General features: G+C 42.6%; 1 protein-coding gene across 18 annotated transcripts in view; it reads left to right on the top strand.

The window, feature by feature from the left end:
• ctnnd2b (catenin (cadherin-associated protein), delta 2b) overlaps nt 1–17407 on the top strand; it is a 185682-nt gene that overhangs the window by 161399 nt on the left and 6876 nt on the right. For 10 of the 18 annotated variants that reach the window (XM_044134898.1, XM_044134908.1, XM_044134894.1 and 7 more), the window contains 7 exons: nt 2003–2120; nt 3316–3498; nt 7867–8040; nt 8450–8600; nt 12021–12294; nt 13634–13727; nt 13892–14018. In XM_044134898.1, coding sequence (XP_043990833.1) covers nt 2003–2120; nt 3316–3498; nt 7867–8040; nt 8450–8600; nt 12021–12294; nt 13634–13727; nt 13892–14018 — 1121 coding nt within the window. Of the gene's footprint in view, nt 1–2002; nt 2121–3315; nt 3499–7866; nt 8041–8449; nt 8601–12020; nt 12295–13633; nt 13728–13891; nt 14019–15270; nt 15424–15519; nt 15731–15928; nt 16271–17407 lie in introns of those variants that run through there. The other 8 variants (XM_044134912.1, XM_044134909.1, XM_044134897.1 and 5 more) reach the window with 5 other exon arrangements.

Raw genomic sequence — 17407 nt, 5'->3', positions numbered from 1 at the left:
CTGAGATGTCTGATGTTGTTCCTGGGATCTGTTGTAGCCACTGTTCCAGTTTGGGGGTGACTGCCCCGAGGGTCCCGATGACCACAGGCACCACTGTGGTCTTCACCTTCCAGGCCCTCTCCAGTTCCTCCCTTAGGCCCTGGTATTTCTCTAGTTTCTCATGCTCCTTTTTCCTGATGTTGCAGTCACTTGGTATTGCCACATCCACCACGACGGCTTTCCTCTGTTGTTTATCCACCACGACTATGTCTGGTTGGTTCGCCCTCACCATTTTGTCTGTCTGGATCTGGAAGTCCCACAGGATCTTAGCTCGGTCATTCTCCACTACCTTCGGGGGTGTTTCCCACTTTGATCTTGGGGGTTCCAGTCCATATTCTGCTGGTGTGGTAGATCTGGGCCTCAATTGCTCTGGTGTTTAGGGCCTGTTCCTGGGCGGCCATGATGAGGGCCTCTGTGCTGTCCTTCAGTCCAGCTTTTTCCAGCCATTGGTAGGACTTTCTGATGTCAGCCACTTGTTTGTTGCCGGTGGTACATCCCATGCAGGGGCTTGTCCTCCCATGATGGTTCCTCCGGCACCTCAGCTTCTGTTCCCCATTGTTTGAGACATTCACTGAGCACATTGTCTGTTGAGGCTTTGTCCCTGATGTATCTATGGATCTTGGATGTCTCGTCTTGGATAGTGGTTCTCACACTCACTAGTCCTCTGCCTCCTTTAAATATATATATATATATATATATATATATATATATAATTTTTAGGCAGTTATTTGACTCTAGAAAATAAACTGAGGTTGTCAGGATCAAAAGCAGCTACCTCACTTAAAGAGAACGCTACAACACCTTCACATTTCCCACTTGGTTTTCCACTGACGCAGTCAGACTTCTCATGAGTCTGTCGTCTGCATACAGACGTCTGCATACAGATGTCCGCTGGTTTTGGATCAGCAGGTGAGTCCTCACTTTTCTGATGCTGCTAGATTTGGGTAAAAAGAGGAACGTGTACAGACTATTATCGGTCCTGGTTCCACTGGAGAAGGAATGAGGGGGGGAAAAAAGCAGGATTACTTTCATTCTTCCTGTCTTCTGTTTCCTAAGATGTTGAATAACTGCAGACCAAATGTTTGCCTTAGAATTGCTTAAAAGTTTCTCTCATTGGATTATTCCAGAATTGACATCCGTCAGGCTTCCCTCCTCCTTTCCTTCCTCTTGGAAATCCGATCCAGTGTGTAGGAAGCCTGACGGTTTTGCTATGGTCACCATACATGCTTGACAATTATTTTACATCAATTTGATTTTCTTTTTTTTTTTTTTTGTAGCCAGTTATGTAGGAAGTTGACAGATAACTTGGGTCGGTTGCTAAGCTAGCCCAAACTTTAGTAAACACCACCGTCTATGAGCCCCAACTAAAGTCGGATAGTAACTGTAGTTACATTTACTCAATTATACTTACTTGAGTAACTTTTTTTGGGGGGGGAGTTACTTTTAGGAATATTTTTTACTGCTTTGTACTTTTTACTTTTACTTGAGTCACTTTATTTTGAAGTGTCACTTCTCTTACTTGAGTAAAATTTCACACCTGCAATTTTTGTTAAAGTTTCTTAAGCTTTTTATTGAAAGAAACGGATTTGGAAACGTTTGATTTGGTCTGATTTTGTTATTTTCTGCTACCGTACTTATATGAACTGTTATGTTGCTCCTTAAAAGGCCCAAATTTCCAATTAAATTCATATTTTTTGTCCATCTGATTATGTCATTTTGAAACATTAAATGATTGATAATTTACTCTGCACTTGGGTCTTTTTAACACTTTTTTTTTCTCTTGAGTCATTTTTGGATGGCTAATTTTTTCTGTTACTTGAGTACATCACGGATACAAAATATTGGGAAACAAACATTTCCGACCCCGTTCGCGTCGCCGTGAAGAGCCTTGCCTTCTTTTGTGTACATCGTCCACAGCGGCAGGCCGTGAACTTGTGTCCGTCTGTGTCTCTGTGTGAAACAGGAACGTGAGCTCTGCCGGGGAGGAAGCGCGGAGGAGGATGAGGGAGTGCGAAGGCCTCACTGATGCCCTGCTTTACGTCATCCAGATCGCTCTGGGGAGCAGCGAGATAGACAGCAAGGTGATGCAGAAACACACGGCGGGGCGCGCGCACACACTCCGCATGCTATTAATAATCTGGCTCATACCTGCGTGAGTAGAATACTGTGTGCTGTTTAAAACTGGCATTTGAATGACAAATAGGCAAATAGCTTAAAGGAAAGGAAAAAAAAACAAATATAAGTGCATGCCATACTCAGATGACATAAAAAGTGAGAAGTAGGAAATCAGCAGTGTCTCGACAGTGTAATATGGTGGTAGCAGCATCAGGCTGCGGTTGTTTTTATATGCAGGACTTGAGACTTAAACCTGCAGTACGCAACTTTTGTAAAAGAAAAAAAAATCTCCATATGTTTTTTATAGATTTCTTAAAACTGTCACAATATTATTACAGTAAAAAATTTAAAAAAAAAATCTAATTCCTCTTTCTTCTTCCTGTGGTCCTACAGCCATGTGCTCGATCAGAAACGTTTGCCATTTCAGAAACGTCCAATCAGAGCCAGGGGGAGGGTCTTCATGCTGCCGATCATTCTCGTGTATGCGCTGCAGCTGTGCAAATGGCGACAAAACAACTTATTGCTACAGGAAAAGTCTTTATCCAGCCGTCGTCCATTGTGGGGTAACTAGCGTTAGCATAGCAGAGAACAAGGGGGAGAGTGTGGGCAGCGTGTACGTGAGGGTGACTGACAGCATCAAGACCCTCCCGCTGGCTCTGATGGGTTTGTCGTGATTTCCATCACTGTTCTTGCACACCATCACCATGAAGGAGCTGTTTGTGAACCGCTGCGTAATGCGTTTTACTTTTTGTTTTTCTCTCTCCCCCAGACATTTGTGTAATCTAGAGAGGGAAAATATTTTATAAATATCCACATTATAAAACACATTAGACGTGAGAAGTCTTAGCTTGGAAATTAAACTGCTTTCCGTTTTGTTACATCACTCAGCCCCAACTCTGACACAGAAACATCGTTGGTTACTTGATGCCTCCCTGTGTGTTCCCTGAGTCACCTCTTCTCTGGATGACTTTTATGTTTTTTTAAATCCTCCCACAAGATCAAAGTCTGCGACTGCTGACTGCTCTGCCACTCTCAACAATAGGATCAGTGTGTGTGTGTGTGTGTGTGATCTCTGCGGCGTGTCTCACCGTGTTTTCCCGCGCCTCCTTCATCTCCGTCTCCTCCTCCCTTTCCGCTCCCGTCCAACCTTTCCTCCTCCAGACTGTGGAGAACTGCGTGTGCATCCTGAGGAACCTGTCCTACCGTCTGGCTGCGGAGACGTCGCACAGCCAGCAGGGCGGCTCCGAGGAGCTGGACGGCCTGTTGTGCGACACCGGTGGCAAGGACGCGGAGAGTTCTGGGTGCTGGGGGAAGAAGAAGAAGAAAAAGAAGGGCCACGACCAGGTGAGGAGATAACGCAGGACGCGCGTTAGAAGTGGCTTTGGTTTGAAGCACGTTCCTCTCCCTGTTCGGCGCGGAGGCTGCTGCGCACGCGTTTTTATTTATTCATGACTGTCCTCTGAGTTCCTCCAGACATATTCAAGTTTTTTTTGTTTTTTGGGGGGGTTTTTTACTATTTATTGCAAAACCGAGGGTTTCTCGCTGATCATGATATATTTTCTCTCCAAAGCTGAAGGGGGAGAAAAAGCAAGTAGCAAGTCCATATCGGCTTGCTTTGGGCGTCAGGCATTCAACGCGAGAGATTAGTTAATTTATTTAAAAAGACCTCAAACAAATGACTCCAGCAGAAAAAACAAAAAAACAAAAATGGATTTTTGAAGAGTCATCCGTAACTGGTAAAAACAATGCAGGTCAGAGGTTAACACACAACCCTTACTAGCTCTATAAGCACACAGATTATTGCTTCTTTTTCAAGGTACAACGTCAGAGACTAACATTCGGGTGGATTATCCAGAAATTTTACTCAAGTGACAGTAGCAATGCATCATAAAACAATCTATGAAAAAACCTCTAATACCTCCTATTAGTAACACAAGCAGATCATGACATATTTCACTTCAGGCAAAGCCTTTAAATAAAATAAACTCAAGGGAAAGAAAATGTGCAAAAGTAGTGGATCCACGTATCTTCAAATAAAATTCAAACTGCAAAGAGCAATTTAGCAACTCTCAGTGTGTTTTAGCCGCCATGTAGAACCAGAACTCTGCTTTACAGCGCAAAGGTTTTAACTTCTAGGTTCGAATGTACAAACAAAGCAAATAACAACAATGTCATAAAGAATGATAAAAAGGTGTAGCTGGAATTTCAACTATTCAATTTTAATAGGCTCTTTAAAAAATGATCTTAGAGCTGCTTACAGAAAGACGACAACTGATACGGACTGCAGCAATGCTCTACTTTAAATATACATCAGCACGGCCCCCCGACAGCTGAATTTATTGATGAGTGTGCATGTTAAAAATAATAATAATTTGAAAAACAGAAACCAAAACACATTTTCCATTTTGGGAAACTCTTTTATTGTGCCCTGATTGCTGCGGTGCCTTCTGGGCTTGTTGCTGACCGCCACGGCGCCGGTATCTGCTCCCCATTAACATCAAACATCGTCGAAGTTGAACTGTGACGCTAACTTTTTAACGACACATTAAATGTTCTTTTTGCTCTTCAAGCCCATCAAGTTTTTATGATGATGCTTTTGTTGCAAACTGGGACTCATCGCAGCTTGTTTTTTTTTTTTATATTATTACTTTCCTCTGTAAATATCTCAGTATAGCTCAGAGTTCTTCTGTGATGTCTCAGCAGTATTTGTTCAGTTCATCAGGGATTCTTGTTTTATTTTTTGTTTGGTTTTGGTATCATAAATAGATTTTTACTTAATTCTGTTATTTTGAAATGATGTAGTTTGAGCCTCTATTCTTTTCACCGCTTACATCGGACTCATTTAGTATATTCTGCATTATTTGGGGCCAGAGTTATGACGTGTTACAGTATAATTATATTGTTATTCCACAGCGCAATCAGGATGGAATGAATATAGAGCGGCTTTAAAAAAATATATTCACTCCTGCTGAATTTTCTTTTGCAGATTTCTCTCACCGTACAGCCGCAAAACTTTAATGTTTCGTTCAAATTTCGTATGATAGACCAACATCAAACTGGATAAACAGGTTCTGGTTATTGTAGATCTCAGGATCTAGAATAGATCTTTCCTGCTAACTGGCATCACTGTCCACAACAACTCTCTGAAGGCTTTGATTTACAAAAGCATTTAATTCCCCCTTTGGGATCAATACGTTATTTTGAATTTGAATTTGAAAACAGCTGGTTTTCCTGTTTGACAAGTGAACGTGTAAACGTTCGCCTCGCTTCCTCTCCGCTTCACAGTCACACACTACACTTGTTTCTGTCCGTCTCACAAAACGGCGAATCGCGTCACTCACTCACCCAGCATGACGTGAGTGTGGGCCTCTTTTTTGTTGTTGTTCTTATAAAGACTATTCTTACTTTTTTCAAGGCTCTGCGTCGTCTAAGTGTTTTGGTTTAGTCCGCTCGGCGCCCGCGCTTTGATTTCTGCCTTCCTCTCTCTGGATTCCTCCAGCGTTATCCTCCAGGCTGCTGAGGGCCAGAAGCAGGAGACCGACGAGCTCCGCCCTCTTGTCATGCAAATGAGCAAACAGTATCATTCTAATCGGGTGGAGGACATTTTTTTTCTTTTTCTTTTCTTAACCACTTCCAGTGTGGCTGTGGGAACTGAAAACACAGCGTTTCCGGTGCTCATCCTCCCTGAGGATTTTTTTCTTTTTTTTCTCACCTCTGCCAATCATTTCTGAATCTGGCTGAGATTTATGAAATCGGTTTTGGGTTTTATTACCTTCTGTTTGCCGGATTTTCTCCATGCAAGTGTCTTTTTTTCTGCTTGTGGGGAGGACGACGGGTCCTAATGATCACATTGAAGTAGGAACAGATCATAACCTCTTCAAAATTTTTTATTTTTTTTAATCGCTCTCTCTCCCTTCTGTCTGTGCGTCGCCGCCACTCCAGTGCAGCTGCAGGCGATTACCATGAAGCAGCGATTAGGGAGTGTGTGTGCCGAAGAGGACAAAACTCCAACGGGGCAATTAGAGGAGAGGAAGGGAAAGGAAGCGGAGGAGAGGACAGGAGACGATAAAGAAAGTGTAGCGGCGAAATCAGATTAAAAGGCGCGAGGAGGAGCTAAAGACGGACAGCAGCTCTTTGGCAGGGCTGCAGATGCTATCGCACGTTAGTCACATGAAAATAAGATGGGTTGATATCGTGTTGCATCAGTGGACAGAGAGACAGGGACATCTGAACGTTCACTAGAGGGCGACAAGAAAACATACTAAACTTGCACAATAACTTAAGGTAAATCTGCAGAAAATGAATGCAAGATCAAATTTGCGAGATTGTTCGAGCCGGATAGTGCAGGTTGACGCCGTCAGTGTTGTTTCCGCATTAGTGCGAGAGCAGCACAAATGAGTGCGTACTAGTAAACTGGGAGAAAAATCTGAATTTTTGTCTAGTTTTAACAAATAACTACTTGGCCTGTCGCATTAACCCGTAAATCAATTAATTGTGTGAGAAATGAAAACAAGCTCAATCATTTCCATTGGCATAATTGATCTTTTTTCTCTTTTCTCTCTCTTTGTCCACCAAAAGCTGGATGACAAAAGTACTCAGTCTGGTGCTTTGGTGCAAAATCGGAGCACAATTTTGTTTGCAGACTTTTCATAATTGATCTTTGAGAATGTGTGAAATTAATGTGCTTGGATTTGTTTTGCGATTTTGTTATTTTGTTTATTGTCATCTTGACAGGTGCCACATTAATAAAGTTTGACTCACAAATCAACTACGTAAGAAAACTTTTTTTAGGGTGCCGAGGATTTGAGACCAGGTTGGACGTTTCCCTAAACTCACTCCAGATAAAAAAAATGTAAAAAAAAAAATTATTGTTAGAATGGCCCAGTCAAAGTTCATATACAAATCCACTAGAGTAACAGTAATATGGACACTAACTATCCAGTAGATTTCTTTTGTAAAAAGAAAAGAAAAAGATACTTAGGTGTGCAGAGAGATGCACCACAATTGATAGCAACTTTTGTTGGTTTTATATTTATTGATTTATGGTAACTGGATAGAAATCCATGCCACACTTTTCAGATTCATATTTATTTATTTATTTTTTTCCCCCACCAGGGGGTCTTTTTGTGGGCTCTAGTGTCCCTTATATGACAGTAGGCTGACAGGAAAGGGGGAAGAAGAGGAGGGAAGACATGCGGCAAACGTCGCCAGGTCCGGGAATCGAACCCGCGACGGCCACGTCGAGGACTAAAGGCCTCCAAATGTGGGTTGCGCTATTCCCTACGCCACCACAGCACGCCCCATATTTATTGTATTTTAAGCGTGTCTCCCTCACACTGCACAAAGGAGAACCGTGCAACTTACAGCCAAGACAGATACAACAGCTTCATCTCTCCCTCATTAAAAACGCGGCAGGTTACGGCTTCTTATGCACTTACTACGGTACTTGGTTTAGTGTATGCACAGTATCGGGACATCCATGTTTTTCTAGCCTCTCGCCAACATTTTCCGAGGTACGTCATGGACGCTTGAGAGTATATCCAATTCAAGCAGCGGATGAGCTCAGCTTCGTTGATCGGCGCCTTATGAAACAAGGAAACCTTTCCTTCTCGTTTGCTGCTTTTGCCCGCGGGGAGCGCTGCCGGGCGCCTCAAATCCGCGAGGACTCACGGCTGCTCCTCCGTTCTGAGCCGTTGCCTTGTCGTTCCGCAGTGGGACGGCGTCGGGCCCTTCCCGGACTTGGCTGAGCCTCCGAAGGGCATCCAGATGTTGTGGCACCCCACCATCGTCAAGCCCTACCTCACGCTGCTGTCTGAGTGCTCCAACCCGGACACCCTGGAGGGAGCAGCTGGGGCTCTGCAGAACCTGGCCGCCGGCAGCTGGAAGGTGAGAGCCGTCATTGTCGTACCGAGCAGCATCTGCGAGAGGAGAGGACAGGAGATCGCAGTTCTAGTAGAGAGGAAAAAGTCCACGTCGTTTTCAAATGAAAGAAACCTCGACGGTTTTCATCAAAGCTAACGGGGGGAGGGGAAAGTGATGATAATGCGATATTCTTTTGTTAACCCTTTAACTGTCACCCCAAATACTGTCACATGCAGGTCAATGGGTCAATCGGACACCGGCGTCCTCATGGCAGTTGAAGGGTTAATTGTAAGCATTTCACAGTGGTTACCTGTAAATGCCAACAATGGTCTGAGTGGATAACACTTGTTCTATAACAACTGGCACCAAATGAAAGTGTCGCGAATGTTTGATTCTGTTTCTGTCCACGTCTTTTCCTCGTCCCGTCGTCCAGTGGTCCGTCTACATCCGAGCCGCAGTGCGCAAAGAGAAGGGCCTGCCCATCCTGGTGGAGCTACTGAGGATAGACAACGACCGGGTGGTCTGCGCCGTGGCTACGGCCTTGAGGAACATGGCTCTGGACATTCGGAACAAGGAGCTTATCGGTAAGCCGGCCAAGCGCAGCACATGTAGGGGGTTTGGCCGAGATAAAGGTGTAAGGCGGACCTCATTTTAATTTGCAGTTCAAGGTCTGCAGATTCACCCATTCATGGTTGTTGGGTTTTTTTCTGGGATGCAGAAATGACTCGCGGACAATCTGCCATTTCTTTTCCGTAGAATGGAATGAAACACGTCGAAAATATTTGAAAGAAAACACAGCCTAGGGAGCTGAAACAGCTACCAGTTTGACATGCTATTGTCTGGCTTCTGCACAGCAGCCACTTCAGGAATGCCATTTATTTTCTCATTGGCTGTAGATATTAGCGTTTACGATATTCGAAGACGGTTTCCGCTGTGCATGTCAATGCATATTGAGGTATGTTTGGTGTACGGAAAATTCAAATAGGTAGTTGGAAGCATTTTTCAGAGGAGGCCTCAAGTATTTGCAGATTTTAAAACTGTGATCCCCAAATACCAGAGGTCAACCGTATGTCAAGAATCTGAAGAAAAGAATGTCTTAAGACGTGATATACAAAATGGGAATCTTTTCATGTGGAGGAAGTTTAGCCAGTTATTATAGCCTATGGCGGTAAAAAAAATTTGTGACAAAAAAAACTCCAGAATATTACTAGAATCTCTTTTTGTCTCATTTTCTTTAAATCCGATCTGCTGCTACATCTTGCATCATGAGGTGAAAGGATGAATGCACTCCTGGGATATGAACATTTAAATGTATGCCAAAAATAAGGACATTGTTGTTGAAATATCATTTAGTCTAACATATGACTTTTTGTTTGAGCCGCTTTTGTTTACTTCAAAACCAAATCACTAGCATCAGCTGTCACTCAACTGCTACAAACGAAGCCTAATTTTGCCATAATGGAAGCAGATTGCAGCAAAGAGAATTTGCACTGCAGCGGTATCTTAGCAGATCCATTTGCACATATAACTCGTGGAACGGATTACTGTTTGAATTTAAAATTAATCTTCAAAATGAAAACAAAGAATTCGAAAAGCATTTTGGAATATTAATCTCTCTGCTTTGCAGATCGCTCCTTTCTGTCCGACGCACAGCTGAACACCTGATACTAGATTTTTTTTCTTTCTTTCTTTCTTGCTAGAGACTGACTGATGTCTTTAATAAACTCCGCTTTTCTGTTGGTCCCCATGGCAACAGCCGCATGTCTCTTTCTATTTGCTCTGTTCGATGCTTTCGCCTTTGAGCTAAACCGCGTGACGTCTCGGTCGGTGAATGCGGTCATCCGCTTCCTCGCCGGACGTAGGCCGCGACGTCAAATTTTCCTTTGTGCTGACCCCGGTGCATGCGGCCGTGTTTTCAGGGAACACATTGTCCTCCTCTTGGTTGGAACGCAACCAAATTGCTTGAGCTGCACAGCATATTGTGTGGTCAGGTTCGCGGCGCTCTCAGCTGCAAATATCAATACTGTCAGCACTGGCGGCTCTGCTTGTGAGCCGACTGTTGTTTTATCACTCCGGCAATACAAACGTGACGAAGGGCTTCGCTGTTTGGAGCGCGCACGGCGGCGAAAGTGGAAGTTTTACGACAGGAAGTCGCACGCGGTCTGGAAGTGAGCTGTCAGGAAGCCGTGACGGGACCCCGGCCCTCAACGCCTGTGCGGGGCGAGGGTGACCCAATCAGGACGAGAGCCACGGGGCAGAGAGAACACGATGCCCTGACAGAATCACATAGGTGTCATGGGAAACGTAGTCCGTCTGTGTCAGGGAATGTGACTGACCAGCATAAACGCCGAGAGAGGATATTTGTTTTTCTTGGGATTAAATTTTTTTAAATACTTTTTTCTAGTTTTTCTTTGACTATAATGCCAAAATGATTTGTTTGTCTGACTGTAGGTAAAAGTGAATATATGAACTCAAGGAACAAACCACTTATCCTTCAGCTCTTATGCTTCAGCCACACAGTTTCGGTGTGTTTGTGGTCATTTCTGACCGTTCTTTCAAACTTGCATTTGTGAGGTTACACACTGATGTTGGATGAGACGCTTTGGATCGCAGTCTCGGTTCTAATCCATCCAGGAAGTGTTCTGTCAGGACTTCCACCATGCTAATCTAGGCTGGTCTTGTGCACCGCTGTGCAGTATCATTGGAACAGTTTGGGGACCGTCCCCGAACTGTTCACACAAAGTTGAGAGCATTAAGTCGTCCAAAATGTCTTTGTATCCGGAAGCAGAGCCTAACTCATAATCTTCAACACCACACATTTTTTCATCAAATGTTTGTAGAACATTTACATCTGTGTTGGATTTGATAAGCCTGGGAAGTGTTTGCAACACCTTAGTTCAGATTATTTGAAAAGGCTTCTTTAGACGGCAACATTAAAGCCTTGGCTTCATTGATGTATATATATTTGCATGTGCAACCAAGATGAGTTAGTTAATTATAGCTATTTCTAGACAGAGAGAAGAAAACACAAAACACAAAGGGAAGTCTAAGCTATTTATAACATCCCCTCGTGCGAAGGCGACTGATTTAAGCTCGACACCTTGTGTTTATTTTGAAGTACAAAAGGGAGACTTTCTTGTGTGGCCTCTTCATGTGGACAGAGCTAGCTTACAATAGCTTCTTGTCCAGATGGCGGAAGTTTCTATAACTTCTAAATAATTTGTCCAGCAACAATTTAGGCAGCCAGTACAGAAACGATAAGCACTGACAGAGTGAATCCAAACGATTGATGAGCACTGCGAAGAAATGGCAACGAGCAAACGATTAGCCGCTAATGATGCTAAAGTTTGAACTGTTTGCCGGCTTCGTATTGGGACTTAAATGCATGTTTGTTTTCTCTCTGTGGATCTCAACTGTGTTTAATCATCTCTACCGTCATGGAAAAGCACAATAAAACGATTCATCTCCTGCCGGAACTTTCTATGTTGATTATAGATTTTTTTACTTTATGTGAATTCTTAATTTTCAACATCTCAATAATAATTAAGACATACATAACAACGTAGGATCACAAATGTTATCATATTGGTACAGCAAACCTAACCTCCTACAAGTTTACTCCTTATTTATTTTTTTAAGGTTTTTTTCAGGGTTTTTTTCTTTTTAAAGTGAAGCAAAGGGGTTTTCCGGAAAAAATCCTAAGCTTTCCGAGGTCGTGCGGCCTCGGGTGGTGTTGATTTTGATCAAACTTCAAAGCTCCTCTTCAAACTTGTATAATCTTTAGATAGAACTCTTCCATAGAGAGTTTTGAGGGGGGGAAAAGTTACTTTAAAAAGATGTCTCCTGCAGCTCTGCCTGAAGATACTCTCATGAATTACAGTATTTATTTCATATCTTGTTTCTCATTCCTTTCAGCCTCTAAAAACTCATCTGCAGCCTCCCGCTAAACCTTTTTTTTTTGTTTGTTTTTTTTTCCCCCCACTCTGTCCATCACCTTCGACCAGGCAAATACGCCATGAGGGATTTGGTGCATCGCTTACCCGGAGGCAGCAACAACAACAACACCAGCGGCGGAGGAGGAGGAGGAGGAGGAGGAGGAGGAGGCGGCAGCATCAACAGCAGCATCCTGGGGGGGAAGACCATGTCGGACGACACCATCACTGCGATCTGCTGCGCGCTGCACGAGGTCATCACCAAGAACATGGAGAACACCAAAGCCCTGAGGGACGCCGGCGGCATCGAGAAGCTCATCGGCATCGCGCGCAGCAAGGGAGACAAGTAAGCCGAACGGGAAGGTGGCGGCGGTGACGGCGGTGGCGGCGGTGGCGGCTGAACGAAGCGGGGTTAGGGGTTTCCTAACAGTTGCGAAGTCTGACGTGGATTGAAAGAGAACAAATCCGGTTTTGTTTCAAAAGAACTAAATGTCAAACTAATAAAAAGGCAGGTTGGCACCGTGCTTTACAAAAAAAAAAAAACTGTTGAGAACACAAGGTCTCTAGATTGTGATCTTTTGAGAGCTTCTTTTTTTCCTCACAGTCTGATAAATCTACGTTATTTATGGTCAAATTGATTAAAGTAACGAGAGAACAATAATTATTAAAGTGATTTTGAACCTTGAGGATTAGACAGTAGCTTAATTTCCCTAAATTCCCTTAATTTCACAAAGGTTATTTTTTATAAACTTACGCACGAATCTGTAAAACCAAACAGAATGCTAACTGTTCAAGATGCTCACATTGCGGTTTGTCATCACACTGACATGCATCCATGTGTTTTGATCTAAAACATTCACTGTGACCAGTTTTCCTGTTTCCCACAGCCTGATGCTGCCTCCACCGTGTTTCACCTCACATAACACTTTGCATGTTGGCCAGAAAGTTCTCATTTGTTTTCGTTGTTGTTGTTCCGTGAGCAAACCAACTTCCATATGCTTGCTTTGCCATCTACGTGCTACAGGGTCTTCTTACCGCTTTCTCAATGAGATACATTCATGGTTGTGCTTAGAACACACAAAAAAAGTGGAAAACTACTGTAGAGGAAAAATATGTTCAGTGAAGCCCAGAACAATGATCATTTTAACCATAAGGACAACTAAAATAAGGACATATGAAGAAAACACCAACTTTAATAAACACCATACGTTGTTTTATAACTAAAAACAATGCTTTAGAGATACTCTCAGAACATAAAGGTGATTTTTACCGGGTTTCATGTGTTTGTTTTTTCCTCTCTCTGTCTCTCTCTGATAAATGGTTTTCTCTCACGTAAACCCAAAACAATAACGCCGACTGAAATGTCTCGGAGAAATGGAGTTTAATTTCGCAGACTCTGATAAGGCCACACGAGCCAATTAAACTCCGAGCCATTAGTCAGCTGAGTGAAAACCTACAAGAAAAGCAGATGGAAATGCTGGCCAATTAATCAATCACAAAAGTCACGCTGTCAGCGTGTCGGTTCAGAGTGAGGACACAACAGAGACGGAAAGCACGTCTTTGTTTTGAAGGTGCTAAGGCTTTTTTGTTTGTTTGTTTGTTTGTCTGGCTGATATTTCTGAATCGTTTTCATCTGTAACAAAAACACAGTCGAGCTTTACGCTGTGTCTTTTTGCTTTCTGCTGAATTCCCAGACATAGTCCCAAAGTGGTGAAAGCGGCATCGCAAGTCCTCAACAGCATGTGGCAGTACAGAGACCTCCGGAGTCTTTACAAGAAGGTGCGGCCATTTTGTCTCTGGAAGTTGTTGGGTTTTTGTTTTTGTTTTTTTGTTTGGTTTTGTTTTGTTTTTATTGTTTGTGATGAATACCGACACACTGAAACACTGAAAATAAAACTGCAAACCGCCTTCCTTTCCCTTCCCGTCCCGTCTTTTCTTTTCAGGACGGCTATTCGCAGTACCATTTCGTGGGCTCCTCCTCCACGATAGAGCGGGACAGACAGCGGCCGTATTCCTCCTCTCGCACGCCGTCCATCTCTCCGGTGCGGACTTCCCCGAACAACCGGTCAGGTGGGTGTCTCCACGCCTCCCTTTCTTTTGCGTCCTCCCTCTCGAAGCCCCTCATCCTTCTTCCCGCCGGTCAGAAAAGCGCCGCTCCATCACAGCCCGAGTCTTCACAGCACGGCGGCTGCCGACAAATTACTCCGCTGTCGAGTGAAATCTGTGCTTCGTGTCCATTAAGGACGCTTCCCCGTCCTTGCGTTGTCAGTGGAAGGGTTTGAATAACACGAGCCGCCGGAGTCTCACAGAACTTGGGTTGATGATGATGATGATGGTGGTGGTGGTGGTGATGGTGACAGCTCCTGACAATGTTCATCATCTCTGATCTTTTCAGACTGCTCTCAGGCTGCCACAGTGATGACGGCTGTGAAACACTTTAAACTTCAGGTTTAAAGTGTTTCTGTGGGCTAAATTCGCCCTGGAAACGAGGCTTGCAGACACAATCCGTACCCCTGAGACTGGACATTTTGTTTTGCTACAGCCACAAATCTCGAATCATTTTATTGGATTTGAAAGGAAAATTATGTGAAGGGTTTTGTTGTTATTTTTTTGTTGTTGTTGTTTTTGTTTTTGTACAAGATTAAAATCTACAAAGCTTCTGGTAAAACTTTATTTGAAGGGGTGTGCATAAGAATGATAACTGTCATAAACATGAAGGAGTCTTCAGGAAGGTTTTTCTGACTGCTGTCGTCGAGAGTAATTTGGTAAATAATGACACTTTTAATGCAACTTTGCTTTAACCCTGTAAGTCCTAAATGGAGCTCTGGTGTTCTAACCAATCCAGCCAAATTTGTGGTGCTGTAATTCCTCCGTACTTTGCTGTATGTGAAAAATCCCAGCGGTTTCTCAAAGGGGAGATGTTGAGCTTTCCAGCCTACATCGGGTTATTACGGTAATTTCATCCCCGCCGTAGCAGGGAGCGAAATTAATCCGAGGGCCACTCCTAACAAACGGTAAATTGCGGAAATAACTTGTTAGATATTGAAAGTTCCAGTTGATATGGATAAATGGGCAAATATATTTACTCATAGGACATTTAAAGAACTACGTAACATTAAGATGAGCAAAAATATCCAGGCGGACATTTTAAACTTTGGACATAAAGTGTTAAAAATTGTCATTATTTACCGAATGAATGAATTTTGACACTTTCTATGCATGAAGGATTAAATTCTACTTTAATCTCAAGCACTGACCTAAATTTAAAGTGACAGGTAAAACATTCGATTGTTTTCAAATATCTTGTCTGTTGCTTCACCAGATGTGCAAGAATTAAACCACATATGGAACAAACCACTCGTCAAAATAATGTCTTTAGTCATGAGAGTGAAAATCAAAGACGACAACAATCACATTTTGACACGTAGAAAGAAAAGGAGACCATGTAGAGAGATGAGAAAAGGCATGCCGCTGCGTACGTAGGATGAATGATTGTCATCGAGGGAAATCTAACTTTAAACGAATTTTGTTTTGATCTGAAAATAAATTCAAGTTGATTCTCTCCTGATAGGAAGGAAAAACTGAGGCGGAGTTCAAATCCACGTCACACCTTCCAGGTTTTTCTGTGCAAAAAATATCCGCTCTTCACGATGATGCAGCATTTTGCAGTCTGTTGTAAAATCTCCATAACGACGGACGAGGTTTGCGGCTGGGATGCCACAAAACGATCGAGTTGTATGAAGGCACCGGGTGCACCGTCGCTGACGTCACGCAGGCGTGAAAAGTGAAATCGCTCACCTGTAGAGAAAAGCAGAGTTGCTGCTAAAATCGATTATTTTTAAGTCATCATTAGTCGATCTATATTTAGAGACATTGTGCATTAATCTGAGCCTGTCGAGCAATAAAGTGACACAATGAGTGAGACTTTGTGATCTGGAAGCTAATTTGATCTTCTATGTTTTTTTGTCTCGGTTTGCAAGCTGCCGCAGATGGTCCTCCGATCTCTCAGAAAGCTACGAGTGTGTCTTTGTGTGTCGGCAGCTTTAGGAAAGAGAGAGCGCTCCAACTGCAGAGACCGACAGTCGTGCTGCGTCTGAGCATATGGTTAACCGTATTAATGCATGCTGAAGACGTAAAGTGGGATAAAGTGAAGCTGCTTTGATGTGCAAAGCTGCTGACGGCGGAGACCAAACCATGAGTGGCTCTGAACCGATGGATGTTTTTCTATGTGTCCTCGCCATACAGTGGAACAATAAAGTTTGACAAAGATGGAAGAGACGACTCGGTGTTTACATAGCTGGGATCCAAAAAATATGGGTGATATTAGTGACAACAAGCTGACATACAGGCTACGAGGAATTGTGTAAAGATTTAGAGGGGTGAGGGGAGAATCATCTTTTATTACATCAACATAATGTCACACTGAAAAGAAGTCCGATGTTTAATTCAACTTTTCATTTATATTTATAATTAACTTCTGTCCGTGGGGGAAAAAAAAGGTTTTTTTTTGTTGTTTTTTTTGTCTAGTTTCTAGTGGAAATATTTTATAAAACTTGTAATAAGACAAACTTACAAATAACTTTTCAGCAAGATTCAGGAGCTTGTTTTAAGTCAATAATTCCTTAGTATTAATGACAAAGTACTAGTTCCACTGGCAAATTATTTCACTTAATCCATGGGAACGTGTCTTGTTATAAGTGGGGGGAAAAAAACAAACAAAAAAGAAAAACTGCCTTTTTTTCATCCATATTAAGGAATTATTGACAAGTTTCTGTTCCAAAGGAACTTGGAGACCCTCCTGGATTGTATGACATTGTGAACTTGGTTAAAAAAAAAAAGTTTGTAGATGGTTCCTCAGTGTAGACAGAGATACAAAACGTAATGGTTAATTCCAGATTGAAATGGTTCAGCAGACACAAAATCCATGACCGTCTTAAATCCAAATTTTATAGAGCATCAGAATCCGGCGAACGAAAAAGAAAAAAATGTACAACTCTGGAAGATCTGCTCGAACTGTTCGACCAGTGACTGTACCGCTAGTTACTTTGTGGAAAACATTTTATCCAATAGCACAACATTGTCCTCACACTGGATAAGCTGTACTCAATGAATTCAAATGTACTTAAGTTAAAGTTTGTATTCTTTCAAAAACTTTCATTGCCGGATGATGCTTTTTTTTTTTGCCATGAAAAATGAATCTTTTAAAGGTGTTCAACACATCTCTGTCTACATCTGTATGTTGTTTTAGAAGCTGCTAGAAACTTAATTTAATTCAACAAAGTAATGCATGACTCAAAACATATTTTGCTACTGTAATCCTAAAGGAATTGTTAGAGAGGATCAATAATTTTGCATCGGGTGATGATGATGTTTTCGATCAGAAGACAAATATACGTACTCAAATGAACGGTTGAGAATTTTCTTTACTTATGAATAAATCCAAGTGGCCAATCTTACAA

The sequence above is a fragment of the Gambusia affinis genome, linkage group LG12 (genome assembly GCF_019740435.1).
Source record: "Gambusia affinis linkage group LG12, SWU_Gaff_1.0, whole genome shotgun sequence".
Taxonomy (NCBI): Eukaryota; Metazoa; Chordata; class Actinopteri; order Cyprinodontiformes; family Poeciliidae; genus Gambusia; species Gambusia affinis.
The sequence above is the reverse complement of the archived record's forward strand: the minus strand, read 5'-3'. Positions and strand labels throughout refer to the sequence as shown.